The sequence below is a fragment of the Nicotiana attenuata genome, chromosome 8 (assembly GCF_001879085.1).
Source record: "Nicotiana attenuata strain UT chromosome 8, NIATTr2, whole genome shotgun sequence".
Taxonomy (NCBI): domain Eukaryota; kingdom Viridiplantae; phylum Streptophyta; class Magnoliopsida; order Solanales; family Solanaceae; genus Nicotiana; species Nicotiana attenuata.
The window spans coordinates 944,580-961,433 of record NC_031996.1 but is presented as its reverse complement, the minus strand read 5'-3'; the positions used below and the strand labels follow the sequence as shown (position 1 = coordinate 961,433).

Here is a 16,854-nt window from a genome sequence, read left to right as displayed (position 1 = left end):
CCTTCTACAAGAAGGAAAACCCAATTAAGGTAAACATGTTGCCCTTTCCTTCAACAAATAGGAAAACCAAATATGGTATGAAAATTACGGCAAACACCTAACAATATGACCATAACAAAAGAAAAAAAAATCTTATTTGATAATAAAACAATTCATAAGAAAATAATACTCATTAATTAAAGCTTGGTAAGAGTAGGCGCGGGTTGGGCTATGGCCCAAATTCTAGTCCAACTTGACCCAGCCCATCTCAATTCAAGATACTTTTGGGCGGGTCATCGACCCGCTCATTTATTAACTCAATCTATTTTAATCCGCCCAAAATCAGTCCAACCCACCCATTTGACACCTCTAGGATTAGGAGTGTACATGGACCGAGTTGGTTCGGATTTTATCAAAACCAAAACAAACCGATTTATATCGGTTTGGATTGGTTTGGTTTTATCGGATTTTTCGGGTATTTTTGCTACATGAATATTATTCTAATCTTGCTTTATTAAAGTTATAGATAAAATTTTAATAAGTGAATATATGTTTACCAAAAATTAAAAAAAAATTACAAACACATGATCTATTAAAGTATTCTTATGGGAGAATTTTTTTAGTAACATATAATAGTTTATTTTCTTAGTCGTCTAACAATAACTTTTGGTTGATATAAGCTTTCAAGATTAACCGAATTTAATAATTAAACATAAAAATCAATATGACACCTAAATAGTGATACGTTCTATGTAATTTTAGATTATCGAAATACAGCTTTATTCAAATTCGAAAACGATATAAGAAATTTTGACACATGAATATGGAAGAATCTTCTTCTAGTCTGAGTATACATGTGGAAAAATAGACGAGGTAGGACAGAGAAACCAAAAAAGGTAAGTTACCTTCTCAAAAACCAAAAAAGGCTTAACAAGCAAGAGGAATGCCCACTTTTTTTTCTCCTTCAGAAGAGCAATTCAATTCACAAGAGCATGTTATATTTCTTCTCCAACATTTCTATTAAAAATCATGACTAGGTTCATTGTTGCAGGTTCTCTATGACATAGGTGTTGTGTCAACAAAGGAACCATTTAAGTGTGTCATAAATCAGGGCATCATCCTTGGTGAAGTAAGTTGATTTGCTTGGTCTTGAAAGTCCATTATTTCATTGCCTATCTTTAATGATCAAGTTGGCAGGTTCAATATACAACATGCAAAGATGACAAAGGAAACTTGATATCAGCAGACTCTGCCTATGAGCAGCCTGAGTACAACCAAGAGAAAATACCTGAGGAAAAGGTTTATTTATATACTGATTATGTGCAATTACTTCAATCTTTTAGCATCTTTTTATGTTAGTTTTAGCTTTCAGAATGTAATTCATCAGTTTGAAACTGTATTTTTGATGGTGAATAGGTCATGAGATCTGGTGATTTCTTTGTATTGAAAGATAACCCCAATATTCGCTTGATTGCCCGAGCTCACAAGATGAGTAAAACTAGGGGAAATGTCATCAATCCTGATGATGTTGTTTTGGAGTATGGTGCAGATTCTCTATGCTTATATGAAATGTTTATGGGTCCATTAAGGTGCGTCTCCTGTCCTTATCTTTTGCTTTTCAAATTTTTTGTTTATTGTAATATATGTACACAACCATTTCAAAGTTGTATCCGCACGGCATATCTTCTACTGCATAATGCACATCTTTATTATGTCCGATAGAGACTCGAAAACATGGAATACAAGTGGTATTGAAGGCGTTCACCGTTTCCTAGCAAGATCTTGGAGATTGATTGTTAGTTCAACCTCGCCCACTGGTTCATATCCTGATGGAACTTCCATAGTTGATGAGAAACCTTCAATTGAACAACTTCCTTCTTTACACAGATGCATTGATAAGGTAGTACTACTTGCCATTAGTTATGGCTGGCATGTATTCTTTAGGATTGAATATTGTTGGAGCGTTAATGCTTTCCTGTTATTAAACAGCAATCATCGATTTGCATGTTGTTTTAACGTAACAGGTAAATGAAGAAATTGAAGGAACTCGGTTCAACACTGGAATTTCTGCGATGATGGAAATTATTAACGCAGCATATAAGGTGAATCTTCTCCTTTTACACTATCCTCATTTCTCCCTCACTGCTCAAAGAATAGGAAAAAAAGGAAAAGAATAGGGATATCCACACTACTCCCAAGAGGACTTCTCTAGCTCTTCTCATTCCATGTTAAATTGAAATTTCCAATTGAATGCTTGTAGACTTCACTGACAAAAAAGGGTAGCCCGGTGCATTGGGCTCCCACTATGCACGGGTCCGGGGACGGGCTGGACCACATTGGGTCTATTTTATGCCGTCTTACCTGTATTTCTGCAAGAAGCTATTTAGTAGATTCCTTGAAATGAGATCAAATTAGACACTTGAATTTCTTCCACGGAAAATAAGGAAAATTAAGAAGGGAAACAGAGAGATGCTATATTAAATTCCTTGCAAGTTACCTGTTTCTGATAGCATTTGGACTAATCCTTTGGATCTCATGTTTTTAGTGGGACAAACTTCCGAGATCTATAATTGAAGCATTTATTTTGCTGCTCTCACCATATGCACCTCACATGGCAGAGGAGTTCTAGTTGTTAGGTGTTTGCCATAATTTTCTTATTATATTTGGTTTTCCTATCTCTTGAATGAAAAGAGCAATATAATTACCTTAATTAGGTTTTCCGTTTTGTAAAAGGAAATTATAAATTCTTCCATATTTGGCTAATCCCTTTTCTTGTAGGAAAAAGTTTGGAGTTCTATAAATTGAAGATCCATCCTCTCATTCAGTAGCATCCACAATGTAGCCATAGGGGGCTTGAGAGTCTTGTTTAGGGGAAGAATTTTACGGGACAAGTATTAGTGTGTCACTTGTGTTTGCCTCTTCGTGAGGTTGTTCTCTCGATATTTTGTACTCTCTTTTATTATAGTGGATTGCTCATCTCCGTCGTGGATGTAGGTCAGTTGACCGAACCACGTTATATGTTTGTGTCTCTTTTGGTAGATTTCTCTTTTGTTGTTGGATTTATCGTCACTCAAAGTTTACTTTACTAGCTTCCGCATGACACCTGACGTTTTCCGGTCCTACCACTGGTCTCGTCTTGGACACTCAAATTCCTTGGCATATGAGCCCTTCCCTAAGGTGAGCTTTTCCTTGATCCTAGATTTTTACTTTCTGTATTCCTCTTTCCCCCATCCTGCCGTTCGGAGATCACTCGTCTTTTCTAGTCTTATTCTGTTGCTAAAGAAAAGGGAACTAAGTTACAAACATCCTACTAGAGAGCTTCTCGTTATGTAAGTACTTAATCGTCCAGTTTTCTTGTAAAACTGCAGGAGTCCATTTTCAGCAAATATTCTACACAAGCAGGCTATGACACATGTATTTCTGAAAGTTATGAATACTTACTGTTGTCTATAGTGGCCTCGAGAAACTAATTAAATTTATGGGATTACTAAAAGCTCATGAACATCTTACTTTATCAAAAAGAAATAGAAGAAGCTCATGAACATCTTACTTTATCAAAAAGAAATAGAAGAAGCTCATGAACATCTTAAATCATTGGATTAAGTGAAGCGCTTGCTGATTACCATTATAATGACAGGCTGATGCTGCATATTTAAAAGAGAGCACTGTAGTCCTTCCAGTCCAAATAAATGGAAAGACGAGAGGTACTATACAGGTTGAAGAAACATGCACAGAAGAGGAGGCCTTTAGATTACCTTCACTTGATACAAAACTATCCAAATTTTTGGATGGGAAATCTATTAGGAAGAGAATTTACGTCCAAGGAAAAATTCTGAACATTGTCATAGATGCACAGAAAAAGGTTAAAGTAGCTCAAGAATAGCTGATACAATGCCTGGAATCCCTATACGTTATGTTGTTTCATAAGCGTTGATGGATTAACAACTGTGGAGTTGCAAGCAGCGATGGTTTCTGTACCATAATTCATTTGTTGTACCATTATTGAACACCAAATGGGACCATTATTGTTAGAGGACAATAAGCTCCCGAGCAATGGAAGTGGAACAGGCTCCGTTGTATAGTAGAAGAGAGAAAGAGGGGTCTGCGGAATTGCTTAATCTATTAGTTTGTGTTACTTATGTTCGTTGTTGTACCATTGTATTTGAATACGCTGTTGTTGTATTTATATATTAAGGTTTCATCACAGAAACATCATAAGTCACAGCTTCAGTGAACATTGTTTCATTTTGCAAGGATTGTTAGTTACTTTTCCAAATGTTTTCAAGTGGCTTTGTACCCCTCCGCTCACCCACAGTCCATTTTCATTTCTAGCTGGACAATGGCGGATGTAGCAGCCGATAGCAGATGCACTACTGTTGCCTTCTAGATGAACTATACATTTATATAAGAAACATTTATTTATTTTTTCTAGATACTCATATAATCTTTTTGCTTTTTGTTTTGGTTTCCCATTTGGTGTTCAATAATCGCTTTGGGCTTGACTAGTCCACATTTAGACTAAGAAGTCCCACTTTGGAGGTAACGGTATGCCCACTGGAAATGCTAGTTAACTCCATATACCTTTGAAATATTTATTTTACCTTGTATACTTATTTTATAAAAGTTTATTACTTTTTAAATTTTTAATATCATTATATGCCATTAAATAAATCCCACCTTTTGAGGAACTAAGTTATCTCTCATTCCAACTTAATAAATCCCTTAAAACACTCCATCATCCCACGTTTTAAGGAATTGGAATTATACATGTTCACCAAAAGTCCACCCCAGAAATTTCTCTATAAAGTCCTCCATAATCTTTTTCTTCTCTTTCATATATGTAATCAAAAGAAAAACAAAATAACGTGACAATGTTCTAATTTGGGATATAATATATAAACTAAAATAAAATATCAGATATGTTTATTCAAACCAATACACCACAATATCCTAATGAAAAATACATTATTCAAATCAAACAACGATGATAATCCAATTTGGAATAGTCAAATCAAACATAACACAATATGCTAATTTGGAATACAATATTCAAATCAAACATACTACAATATTCTAATTTGAAATACAGTATTCAAACCAGATTTTTTCAAATTAAAAAATTGTAGAATATTTGGTTTGTATATTGTATTCCAAATTAAAATATTGTTTGAGTATTGTATTCCAAATTAAAATATTATAGTATGTTCTGTTTGAATACTGTATTCCAAATTAGAATATTATGGTATATTTAGTTTGAATGTTGTATTCCAAATTAAAATATTATAGTATTTGAATAATATATTATAAAATAAAATATTATGGTATATGTAGTTNGAAGATTTGAAAAGTATAGAGCATACAATATCAAAAATGAAGTTCTGATGAAAAATAGGAATATGGTTTAATTAGGGGAGATGTGAATCTCAAAATTCATTGAGTACAGATTTCAATAATTAAGGCTACATTTAAGGGATATTATCCCCTTATTAATAGTGATTGTTACACACATAAGATTCTTTATCAAGATATACGATGTAATTTCTTTATAGGTATACAGTGTAACTTTCATAATTAAGGCATAGTGAGTAAAGAGATTTTTAGAGGGGTATACGGTGTTAAAACCCCAAAAATTAACTCATCACGACTCCATACCCAAGACTTGAACTCGAGACTTCCGGTAGAAAAGTAAAAAAACTTACTACTCCACTATAACGTTTGATTGTAAATACTCTTATAACTAATGCCATTACAATTGTTTCTTAAAATGTGTATAAAAACCTGTAAAATACAAATAATATGGACATAGCGAATGATTCTCGCGGTTCACTTAATTTTTGGATGTGCCTGTGGAATGAGGAGGTGTTGTCCTAACTCCTATGCTGATGTTCAAGTGGCCTAGGGAAGTTAGGTAATATCAATGTTTTAAAAGGCGGGGCGTGAGGCGAGTCGTTTTACCTCTAACGAGGTGAGACGTAAGGCTTGAGACATGGGGCGTAAATCCCGGATCTTTAAATTTATTAATTTTAAGAACTTTAAGATAGTATAAAATAAAAAATAATTGTAAAAATTACATTAAAATCACAAAATTATAACAAATAATCTATTCAAAATATTTATAAATTATAATTCAACTATGAATAATACGAATAGTATGACATCATCATAATATGCAAATTAGTTGCAACGTCGTTACTATTCAAACATCAAAAGTAATGTATTCGATGTGAAATCTTATATGTATCTCTTAAGGAGTAATGAATCTTGAAAGAATTCCGATATTATAATTTGATATTTTTTTTTAAAATACTTCCTTTATTTAATATGCTTTCTATTTGAAAGAGAATTTATATAAAAACGTAATTCATAATCTAGATATGATTCTCTAGCATCATTTATTTTTAAGTTTCAACAAGTTAATTAAATAACACATAATTCACCATACTATACCATGATAACTAATCGTAAATAATTACTAGCTAATACTGAGCTATAAAATTAATAAGTATTGTATCTCGTAAACGTGAAAAAAATAATATTTAGGAAAATAATGATAAAAAATTATGGACTATTATAAAGTAAAGACATAACAAAAGCTAATAAATAAATATTTTTAAATGAAAAATTTATTTAAAATTTACTATTATAGCAGTCTTGGTGGATAACGTGCAATAATCGTTATTTTAATTATGACATAAAATACTCTCAACTTAATAATTTATTATTAAGAAAAAAAGTAATTTTGAATAGACAACGGTTTATTAAGAAAATTTGAGGATTTACAAGTTAGTTTCACACAATTGCATAAAGTTCTATTAGGTGAGCCCAGTACGCCGGGCGTGTCCGGAGCGTAAGCCCCGGAGGACGAGACGTAAGTCTCATGTAACTAAGCCTCACACATGAGCTCATGAACGTTTTACGAGTGCTCCGCCCCAGGGCAAACCCCGAACGAATCCCAATTATGCCTTTTAAAACAGAGGGTAATATGTTCCAAACAGAATAGCGTAATAACAAACTTTAGCTATAAGTTTATAACTCTACAACGGAAGAAGCCTCCATGTTCTCACGTCTTAATTTCCCAATTTTAAATAATGGAATCGCCTTGTTTACTTCAATGGTCGGTACCAAACTCATCCAATTTTAATTGTGGTGACGATTTGTGCATGTGCTTCCATTGAACTCTTGACAGATTTCAGAATTTCTCCTAATTCCATGAGGGGGAAAGTATCTAGTCTTAGATGTTTACTGTTTGGAATATCTTCAATTTGATATTTCTGATTCAGGATTTTATAAAACTACTCTAGTATTTATGCATGTGCGTTTGCATAAGGTAGTATCAATATGGAATACATTGGTTTTACCATTTTCTATACAATAATGTTTGTTGATTTAGAAACATTTCAATTATAAAGTGTCGACAAATCGAGAAATACCATTGTTATGCACCTTCTTACAACATGTAAATCTTAAAATATAAAACTCCTAATTTATAATTTTATGATACTACATAATACCGATTAAAAAAAATTTCAAAATTACGATTGTTTGGAAATAACTCCACCTATATATGCTTCTCGAAAGTGAACATAAAAGTAGTCTAATTAGGAATCTTTTAAGTAGTATGTTAAGGAATTTTGTGTGATTGAGATGTTAGCTCAATATTTTTATTGTTTCGAAAACACACTTTTTTCAGTTTTTAATCATCTGGAGCACATTAAACATATCATTTGAACACGAAATAATAATTCTGTGAGACATAAGACAGATCGGAGAATTGTAACCATATTCTTCTTGTATTGATGACAATAACAACAACAACCTACTAAAATTCTATTAATGGGTCTGGGGAGGATAGTGTGTACGCAAACCTTGCTATTTTCAAAAAGACTCTCGGCTTAACAGAAAAAATAAAAGGAGATGATATTTACGAAAAACAATACTTTAATTAGGCCAGCCTGCCAGGTAGCGAATGACGAATACGATCATTGCATACAGTTGGAACTTGGAAGTTAGAAGGTGCGGGGAACGACGTCGTCAGTATCTCTTCCTTCTTTGTTTCTGAGACAGCTGTGCAACAAGGAACAAAACAAAAAAGGCAAAGCACGGCAAGAAAGCAAGATACTTGTAATTTGGCTGTGAAAAAAGGAAGAAGGAAAGAGCAATTGGTGTCGTCTCTCAAATGCTTCTCTCCCTTCAACCGCCACCTCTTCAATGTACAGTTGTACACATACACATATGTATTTTTGCAAACATACAGGGAAAGTACAAATCTAATGCAAATTTGAATTGTTCAATTTCAGGAGGAGAAGGAAGAAGAGGAGTAAAGAGATTTTTCAAACCTAGTATGACGAAGAAGTCGTTGTCCGCGGCGGCGACAGCCGGAATGTCCGTGCGGAACGTGTTGTGGTTGTGGTGGAAACTAGTGGTTGTAGTGTCTCTTACTCTTTGCGTGTTAGCTTTTTTGAAGCTCCAGAGCTACTCTCTTTCCGATTCGGAACTTTCTTCTTCTATTTCTACTTCTTCTATTTCTCGTAGATCTCGAGCTGTTGATTATAGCGGCAATCCTAAAGTTGCTTTCCTCTTTCTAGTCCGTCGTAATTTGCCTCTCGATTTCCTCTGGGGAAGTTTCTTCGAGGTCAGCTGATTTTTCAGTTTTTCATAATTCAGTAAATATAGGACAGCTCCTTAAGCGAAAATTCATTTATTTTTTAATTTACTAGTGCGTAATGGCTGTTTCAGAATCTGAATGAAGTATTTTTCAATTTTCCACAATCTCTTTGGTGTATGCAGAATGCAGAGACTGGTAATTTCTCGATATATATACATTCGGAGCCAGGTTTTGTGTTTGATGAGTCTACTACAAGATCGCCTTTCTTCTATAATCGCCAATTGACTAATAGCATCAAGGTACGCGGTGTAACTCTGTTGCTACGTTTGTAATAGAAAAAGAAATTTATATCTTCATTGTGTTCTTTTTTAGTATTTTCTTGTAATCCAAGTGATTTCATTTCTTAGTGACATGAGCTTTTCATGCCGGTTCACTAATTCCTCTAATATGTTGGTTTTTAGATTCAAAACCTAAGTTCTTTTAGATTATTCTTGCACCAACCTAGAAACTATTTTTGGTTTCTGGTAATCCATCCACTCCGATTTTTATGACACTCTTTCCCTTTTTCAACGTACCAAATTGTTTGACAATATTCCCGTATTCTGTTTGTATCTTGTACAACTTTCATGACTCTTAAAAATTCAATAACATTTGAATTTGAAAATTTAATCTTTGATGTGATGTTTCCTGTATCAGATAATTTCTCATCTGACAGTGTAGTATTATTAATTCACTTCCCTTTGCTCTTTCTATCACTTTCATATCTTTACCAGATTGATATTAAGATTGACCTGTAGGTAGCCTGGGGAGAATCAAGTATGATCCAAGCTGAGAAACTATTACTTGGGGCAGCGCTTGATGATCCAGCTAATCAAAGATTTGTTCTTCTGTCGGACAGGTACTTTTTCTTACTTAACAAACACCGGTTGTATGACATCTCTCAGATAAGTCTCTGTAGGTGGCTTCTTAGTGTTCATGCATGTGCACTGTTGATGCATGACATGATCAGCAATTGCTTCAGTTATTGGTTACCATCTGCCCTCCAACTGTTTTTTTATACTTCTCTTTTCTCGTGCACCACAATTTACTTGATTCTTTCCCTTAAATGGAAAAATCTACTGTCTTTTTAAACATCCTTCATATTATTTTGAAGTTTCTTTGTCGATCAATCTCTATACATGCATTCTTTTTGAGTATATATTTAACTAAGAAGAATTCTCATATTGGTCATCTCAAACTCATTTACCGATTCATACCTTCTGTTTTGTTAACTCACTGCTCAAAACGGGGTCGTCTGAATTGCATTGGAGGCAATATTAGTACTTGTGTTAGATATCAAGACTCCAGTAGAGCTATACGAATTTGGGTTCCTGTTGAATAAGAAACAGTTATACAACTTTTCTAGACATGCGTAGCACAGATGGTTATCATCATTATTATGTTAATTAGACATGGATATGGTTGGATAAGAACAAGACACGTAGGGCAAATCGTCCAGTATGCAGTTGCACTTGAGACTAAGTGTCTATGCAACCTATCTTCTCGTCTTCTTGTTAATGAATTATGAGAGAGCATATATCAACATGTAGTGTCTTTCAATTTTTTATCAATGCATTTTCCTTCTGTTTGTTTCACCCAATTGTTGAGTTATGGTTGTGCCCTGTTGTTAAAGTTTTTTTTTAATTGTGTAACGGTTGATATTGCAGCTGTGTTCCACTGTACAACTTTAGCTACATATACAACTACTTGATGGCTTCTCCAAGGAGCTTTGTTGACAGGTAGATTGGATATAGCTTTTTCTTTTTCTTTTCTTTCCTTCTGCAGTGAATCACCCCCTTAATTGGGTTCAGGATTTGAGGATCTGGTTGGATTACCAATGGATTATTTCACATTCTCACATTAGTAGCATTAACTGTGAATGATGAGTTTCTGCTTGTCTTCCAGTTTTCTTGATAAAAAGGAAGCCCGCTACAACCCAAGGATGTCACCCTATATACCAATGAGCAAATGGCGGAAAGGGTCACAGGTAATTGCCCCTCCATCTCAGTTAAATGGGGATTTACATATACTGATAGGGCCTTGTCAAATTATTGTATAAGCACATCATTGTTGCGCCAACCTGAACTGTGAAATTCATTAACCTATTTAGCTGTGCTAGTGGAGTAAACTTGTCCATTTAATTCCCGAAAAGCAAAATTCTAAGCATATAATAGAGTATAGGCGTGTAGACAAGCTGGGTGTGGCAACTTGGTTCTCCTCTTGAAGGCAACAAGAGAAACATTCTTAGCCTTAAGCTTAGAGCTTTTTCTTTATTAACTTTTTGGTGCAACCTGGCCTTTGTGCAGGACACAGATGCCTTGTTAGATATGATTATGGGATTGCACAACTTGTAACTTTGTTTTGTCGCACTAGCTTAGTGCTGATCCTTTTTTAATAAAATTCCTTATTACTTATTAAAAAAAAAAAGGCAAAGACGAGAAGCACTTACCGATTCCTACAAGATGGAAAAGGATGTCAGAAGTGAAAAGAATCAGGAGTCAAAGAGGTCTGCGAAAAAACTTATGCAGATACAAACAACAACAACAACTACGCCTTAGTCCCAAATCCCGACTTCTCCATTTAAGCTCAACTAGGCATAAAAAAATTCTTCGCTAAAATAGACGCCTACGAATTTACCTGATGGGAAGGTTAAAGCATTATGTCTATCCTTATAGGGTAAGAAGGCTTTCTCTATTGTAGAGAGGACACACTACAAAAGCCTCAATAAAGCCAAAGAAGTTATCCAATTCTGCCTTTTCTAAATTATTATGCCAGACGTCCCGGCCTGGGAGCCCCGTTCGCCTGGCATCGGAAAAGTAAGCACCTATAAATTTGAAATATGTCAACCTATATACTTAACTATTACAAGTTTAAAGATCTTTCTCAGAAGGGAATACCCACCAGCTTGATGGTCTTTGTTGAACTCGCACCTGCGGATAAAAGAATTAGTTAGCCTCTACGTGAACATACACCCCATAAAATTTCTTCTTAACTTATAGCAGGACTGTCTATCAATGCGAGGGGGATGATTATCTTATCCCCAAAAAAAAAAAAGTGAGAGGGATTGATTGGTTTTTGCCTGATAAAATGTTTTCATCACCTATTAATTGTAAAGGCCGTTCTCAAATCTCAATGAGAAGAAATATTCCTTTTATTGCTGATATTTGTGTGCACCCAAGTTATTGTTACTTTTTAAAGTCATCTTTAGTTTCTGATTAAAAAAAAGGCATCTTTAGTTTCATCCAACAGTTCTTTCTCCTTTTAAAGTTAAAGTAGTTTTTATACCTTTAACCAATCTACTCTTAAATTGTTGAAGCTCGGGTGTTTTCATAAAATTATATTATCTCAAATCAATACTGTATGCTGTCTGCTTTGCATGAGTGGTGACATGAGTCAGTATGATTCATTATTATATGCTTCTATGAATTTTGACTTGACATTTTAGTCCAGTGGATCACTTTAATCAGGAAGCATGCGGAAGTGGTTGCAGATGATGATGCTGTCCTTCGAGTCTTCAAGATGTTCTGCAAGGTTCATATCACGTGCTCTTCCCTCTTTATACTTAAAAGTATATTTGGTCAATAGATGCTGCAAAATTTGCAATCGTAGTGATTAGTGCTATAAGGTTTAAGATATGCATGCTTAATAAAGCATTGGTTCTTCAGGGTTATAAAAAGCACTGCTTAGCCTCAACAGCCTAAAAGCCCATTTTTACTAATATCCCACGATGATTCAACATGCTTTGCGATTAATGCCTTCCTTAGTTGATTATTACTGCCAGTTACATTCTCTAAGTGGAACTGTTAATGTGGATTTACGTTGATGCACTATATGTCGATATCCAATATGCTTCATTTATCTGATAACTAATAGCTCCAGGATCTTAATCTTGCAGAGACGTCCACCGCTGGAAGCCAGTAAGGGGAAAAAGAATATGGTAAGTTAGTGTGCCTTCTGTAAAGTAGATGCATTTGGCACTATCAATATTTGAGGAAAGGAGATCCACTATACACATTTCTAGTGCTCTTTTGTCCACTTCCGTGGTTGCCTTTTCTTGTGCGCGCTCCTTTGCAGCGCCATCCTCTTGTGCCAACACTACCACACACCGGCATGACTCCATGCCAATGCTTCCTCGGTCGCCTCAGCTTAGCCACATCCTTGACCACCTCGTGGCCCTCATAACGTGTGAAGTTGCGGATGCCATTAGGCTGTGTTGCTTTTGTCATTACTATATTATATATGTATATGTATTGCAGCAAGTTAAAAAAAAAGTCCACACTGAAAACATCATGTGCAGACATACGGGATTATGACTTTGCCTCCACTCATTGTATTTTTTAAATTCATGCTATAGCTCATTCTTTTGTTTCCTCAAGCATTCAGTTTTTAAATTACATTTGTTTCTTCTGACCTTGCAATGAACCTTGCAGAAACTTCAAAAGCAGCACAACTGCATTCCAGATGAACACTATGTGCAGACATTATTGGCGGTAAGTAATAGACTTGTCTATCTAGGCTACTCTCCATCTTTATTCTTCTTGTGTGTTCGCAGGATTCCGCGACGCATCTTTTTTTCCTGGAACTCCATTCTTTTAGATAACACACACAAAGTAGTCATGTTCAATTGATATTCCAAGGAATTCTCTTCGTGGATTGCTTGTGAGATTAAAGGTTCTAGTTTTAATTGTTTTACAGATGCATGGTTTTGAAGGAGAACTTGAACGTAGAACGATAACCTATACAGAGTGGAATGAATCTGCGACAAATATGGAGAAGAAGGGTTGGCATCCTATTACATTTAGCTATTCGGATGCTGGGCCTGTACAAATCAAGAAAATAAAGGTAGTATAGGGATGTGTATAATATTCTGTTTTCTCTAGCTTGGCATTTGGCATCTTGGATTGGTTTCAACTTCTCTTTCTTCAACTTTCCTTTTTGGTTTTCCTTGTTGACTTCCACGTTGGTTTTCTTTTATCAGCTTTGCCTTTTGGTTCTTCTTTGACCTTCTCAGTTGGTTTTCTTGCTTCAACTTTGCTTTTCTTTTTTTCCCTTCCCTGACTTCTTTAGTTGTTTTCTTTCTTAAAATTATTTGTTAAGTCATTTCTTCAACTTCACTAGTTGTTTTTGTTTCTTTCTAGTTATTATTGCATCAAGATATCTTGCCTGCTGAACTGATTGCTTTGTGCAACTTCTCCCTTCCAATTTTTACAGGATATCAGCAATGTTTACTATGAAACTGAATACAGAACAGAGTGGTGTCGGAATAATTCTACTCTGGTCCCCTGTTTTTTGTTTGCAAGGAAATTCTCACGAGGGGCTGCAATGCGCCTCTTGAGTGAAGGAGTAGTTTCTCAGTTCGATGCCTCCTCCATAATGAACTCAACACCGTGATTTCATGAGTCTCTTTTTGATTGTTTTTGACCTTCGCAGTATACTTCGGTGAGGGTATTAGTTGCCCTTGATAGAATTACAACCTACGTGTGTTACAACACCTCTAGCTTACTGATATAGGAAATATACAGGTGGAAGCTGATTGTAGTATGGTTCATGTAAGACTTAGTACTGTAGATAAAAACACATTACTTGGTATCTGCCTAATATGCTAGGAATTCTTTTCTTTCTTTTTCATTTGGCACATAGTGCATTATATTTCGAATGAGAAAAGCAAGGGTTGTTGAGTTTTGTATGATTGTCTTGAGACCGGAAATACCTCTGTTTCCAGTTTCTTCCCCAAAGATGCTTATAAAAAGTTTGTCCATTCTTTGTCAATTTCAACATAGAGAACTGCTCTTATTGGTTAGATTGTAGTGCTCCAAGCAAAAAGGGACATGATCTCATCACTTAGGGCTGTCGATCATTTAAATTTTCAGGCACAATAACTATCTATTTTTTCAATGATGGGGATCGGATTAGTTTGTCTAAACTTTGACTATTTAATTGGTACCTACTGCTGTCTGCTCTCCACCAGTACAGGTAGATAACTAAATGACTGTTTTATCCTAATCGTAAAAGGCTTTGCGTACAGTTTTAGCTCTTACTCAAGCTCTGCTTTGAGAGAATGGTCTTATTCAATGTTATTTATGTCACATTTCAACCCGTTTGTGGTGCGGAGTGAGCGTATAGAGAAAGATATATTTCCTGAAGGTAATCCAAATGAATAGAACAAGATGTTTCAGTTTCATGCTTCTCTATAGTTATATCACATTGTTACTGGCCTTAAGAAAATGACTTCTAATTGTCAGAAAAATTAGGGGAATTTCTGGACTAGCTGAACACTAATAAGATTGGAAGAATATTATCTATCAGAAACTGGTGAAACACCAGTTTACTTGCTTCATTGATAACTTATGTATACACTAATAAGACTTAACAAGGTCTTGTTTCCATCCTTGATGGCGTGCTCTGAGCTCCCACATAGCAGTGATTTGTCTCTGTGCTTCTAAAGCAATTTCAGCCTTTTCCCTAGCCTCTTCACAGGTTCCCATCCCTGAAGTGCATTTATCTGCCTCCTTTTGATATTGAGACACCATCTTTTTTGCCTCCAGCAGTGCCATGTCTGCTCTTCTCTGATTTTCCGTTGTTTCATCCTCCATTTGCTTTAATTCCTCTGTCAATGACGCCGTGAAGTTTCTTTCCTCGTCCTCGCTCACCCCCAAATCATGCTCCATGCAATCTATGAAACAATGGAGAAAAACAAAAGTTATCATTCAAGAAAAGGTAGTAATAATAATAACTAGCAAAGGCTGAGAAAACTGACCTGTAAAAGAAGTCACATTCATACCTGAACCTGAGAAAGAAATAAAGAATGATCCATATCAAACATACTATTGAAAACATCTCAACATCAAGGGAGTAACTATGAACTATTTATATTTACTTAATGACTCCATAGCTTATGAAATAATAGGTCAATTCCAAGACAAATGTTTTTTTTCATATGTGAATCCAATTTTTTTTGAAGTCGGTGGATTTACAGTGCATGCGGTTTATCATAAATTAACGTATATACTACCACAATGAAATTACGACTTTACTAGCCTAATCATCCCGCCTTTTGTTCTACAACAACAAGAACAAACTCAGTGTAATCTCACAATTGAGATCTGGGGAGGGTAGTGCATACGCAGTCTTATCCCTACCTTGAGAAGGTAGAGAGGTTGTTTTTAATAGACCTTCTGCTCAAGTTTTGTTCTCAAATATCCCGAGATTTAAAATTTAAATTCAGTGGGTTCAAAGTGCGTGCGGTTTATTATAAACACGCATGTGATTTATTAAAGGATGTTCACAACAAGAGAGAAAATTAATTAAAGAGGTACGTACCTTGTGGAAAAGAGAGAAGGGGCCGAGTAGCGCAATCACAAGGACAAGAGGGGCAAGAATAATGGGCAGAGGAAGAAATAGTTTCAGAGAGATGCCAATAGAGTGGTGGACCTGCTACATAACCAGTAATGAACAATCCCATAATTAACACCCCTAACATCACCATCTTCCTATTCCACCTGCCTTTTCCATGTTTATGTTGTGGATTCATTTCCCTCTGTCTCTTTATGTTTGGATCTTTTTTTCTCTTTCTTGAACTGTTATGTCTATGTTAAAGAGGTTTTTAAGGATCTACAATATAACTGTGACTGAGCTACTCTTGAAGTTTTCTTTTTTGATATCTAATCTTTAGGACTTTGTTGTTTTTTGTTATCCATGCGAAACTTGGTGCATGGATTTTGGGAGATGTTAAAACTGGACAACTCTATACGTGGTAAATATTAGAATTAGGCACAAGTAAAAGTATTATTTTTTCTAGATTTTAGAAGACACTACCGTCGTATAACTAGGCGTACAAAAAAACACTTAAAATTATGTAAACCTTTTTATATTAACCTGATTTTTTTTTTTTAGAATTTTGTCATGTTGTAGGAACATGAAACATCCCATAGTTTTATAGCTTCTGATTGACAAAATTATGAATCTAATTGGATTAAACATTTGCATCAAAGGTTAAGAAAAGGGGGGAAATGAAAGTAAAAAAGAAGAAAAACGTGAAAAACAAAAAGATTTTGTAATATATACACCCAAACCTCCACCCTGAAAATGGTCTCGTATAAATGCAAAGGAAATGTTACATTAAGGTATATGCTTAACTTTAACCTTTACTCTCGCATCTAGACGTGGAGCAATTTGTTTGCGGGGGTAAAAATGGTTTTGTGTGTATAATATGATTTTATGTTTGCCTGCAA

The 16,854-nt window shown here is 35.0% G+C and overlaps 3 protein-coding genes across 5 annotated transcripts; 2 read left to right on the top strand and 1 right to left on the bottom strand.

Annotated features, from left to right (window-relative positions):
• On the top strand, positions 999–4,214 carry LOC109230717 (leucine--tRNA ligase, chloroplastic/mitochondrial-like). Of its 3 annotated transcripts, none has more exons than XM_019396121.1 (6): positions 999–1,108; positions 1,177–1,278; positions 1,396–1,568; positions 1,702–1,879; positions 2,004–2,081; positions 2,758–2,950. In XM_019396121.1, the coding sequence occupies exons 3-6, from the start codon at positions 1,399–1,401 to the stop codon at positions 2,782–2,784; spliced, it is 453 nt and encodes a 150-aa protein (XP_019251666.1). In that variant the 5' UTR covers positions 999–1,108; positions 1,177–1,278; positions 1,396–1,398; the 3' UTR covers positions 2,785–2,950. The 3 variants fall into 3 exon arrangements, with proteins under 3 accessions (XP_019251666.1, XP_019251664.1, XP_019251665.1); XM_019396119.1 differs by lacking the exon at positions 2,758–2,950 and adding an exon at positions 3,617–4,214 and having other exon boundaries at positions 1,000–1,108; XM_019396120.1 differs by lacking the exons at positions 999–1,108; positions 2,758–2,950 and adding an exon at positions 3,617–4,214 and having other exon boundaries at positions 1,119–1,278.
• On the top strand, positions 7,947–14,398 carry LOC109230715. Its single transcript, XM_019396118.1, has 11 exons — positions 7,947–8,189; positions 8,277–8,611; positions 8,767–8,883; positions 9,382–9,482; positions 10,291–10,362; positions 10,529–10,610; positions 12,074–12,154; positions 12,519–12,560; positions 13,054–13,113; positions 13,319–13,465; positions 13,835–14,398. Exons 2-11 carry the CDS (start codon positions 8,321–8,323, stop codon positions 14,012–14,014), a joined length of 1,173 nt encoding a protein of 390 aa, XP_019251663.1. The 5' UTR covers positions 7,947–8,189; positions 8,277–8,320; the 3' UTR covers positions 14,015–14,398.
• On the bottom strand, positions 14,769–16,329 carry LOC109231746. Its single transcript, XM_019397379.1, has 3 exons — positions 15,944–16,329; positions 15,381–15,410; positions 14,769–15,296 (listed from the first exon to the last, which is right to left on the bottom strand). The coding sequence occupies exons 1-3, from the start codon at positions 16,152–16,154 to the stop codon at positions 14,980–14,982; spliced, it is 558 nt and encodes a 185-aa protein (XP_019252924.1). The 5' UTR covers positions 16,155–16,329; the 3' UTR covers positions 14,769–14,979.

Excerpts from the sequence above, each read along its gene's own strand:
- LOC109230717 (XM_019396119.1), top strand. The coding sequence starts at position 1,399 with ATGAGATCTGGTGATTTCTTTGTATTGAAAGATAACCCCAATATTCGC. Across the intron at positions 1,569-1,701 it reads ATGTTTATGGGTCCATTAAG|AGACTCGAAAACATGGAATA; the intron begins GTGCGTCTCCTG and ends TATGTCCGATAG. Across the intron at positions 1,880-2,003 it reads TACACAGATGCATTGATAAG|GTAAATGAAGAAATTGAAGG; the intron begins GTAGTACTACTT and ends TTAACGTAACAG.
- LOC109230715 (XM_019396118.1), top strand. The coding sequence starts at position 8,321 with ATGACGAAGAAGTCGTTGTCCGCGGCGGCGACAGCCGGAATGTCCGTG. Across the intron at positions 13,114-13,318 it reads ATGTGCAGACATTATTGGCG|ATGCATGGTTTTGAAGGAGA; the intron begins GTAAGTAATAGA and ends ATTGTTTTACAG. Across the intron at positions 13,466-13,834 it reads TACAAATCAAGAAAATAAAG|GATATCAGCAATGTTTACTA; the intron begins GTAGTATAGGGA and ends CAATTTTTACAG.
- LOC109231746 (XM_019397379.1), bottom strand. The coding sequence starts at position 16,154 with ATGAATCCACAACATAAACATGGAAAAGGCAGGTGGAATAGGAAGATG. Across the intron at positions 15,411-15,943 it reads CCTTCTCTCTTTTCCACAAG|GTTCAGGTATGAATGTGACT; the intron begins GTACGTACCTCT and ends TTTCTTTCTCAG. Across the intron at positions 15,297-15,380 it reads GAATGTGACTTCTTTTACAG|ATTGCATGGAGCATGATTTG; the intron begins GTCAGTTTTCTC and ends ATTGTTTCATAG.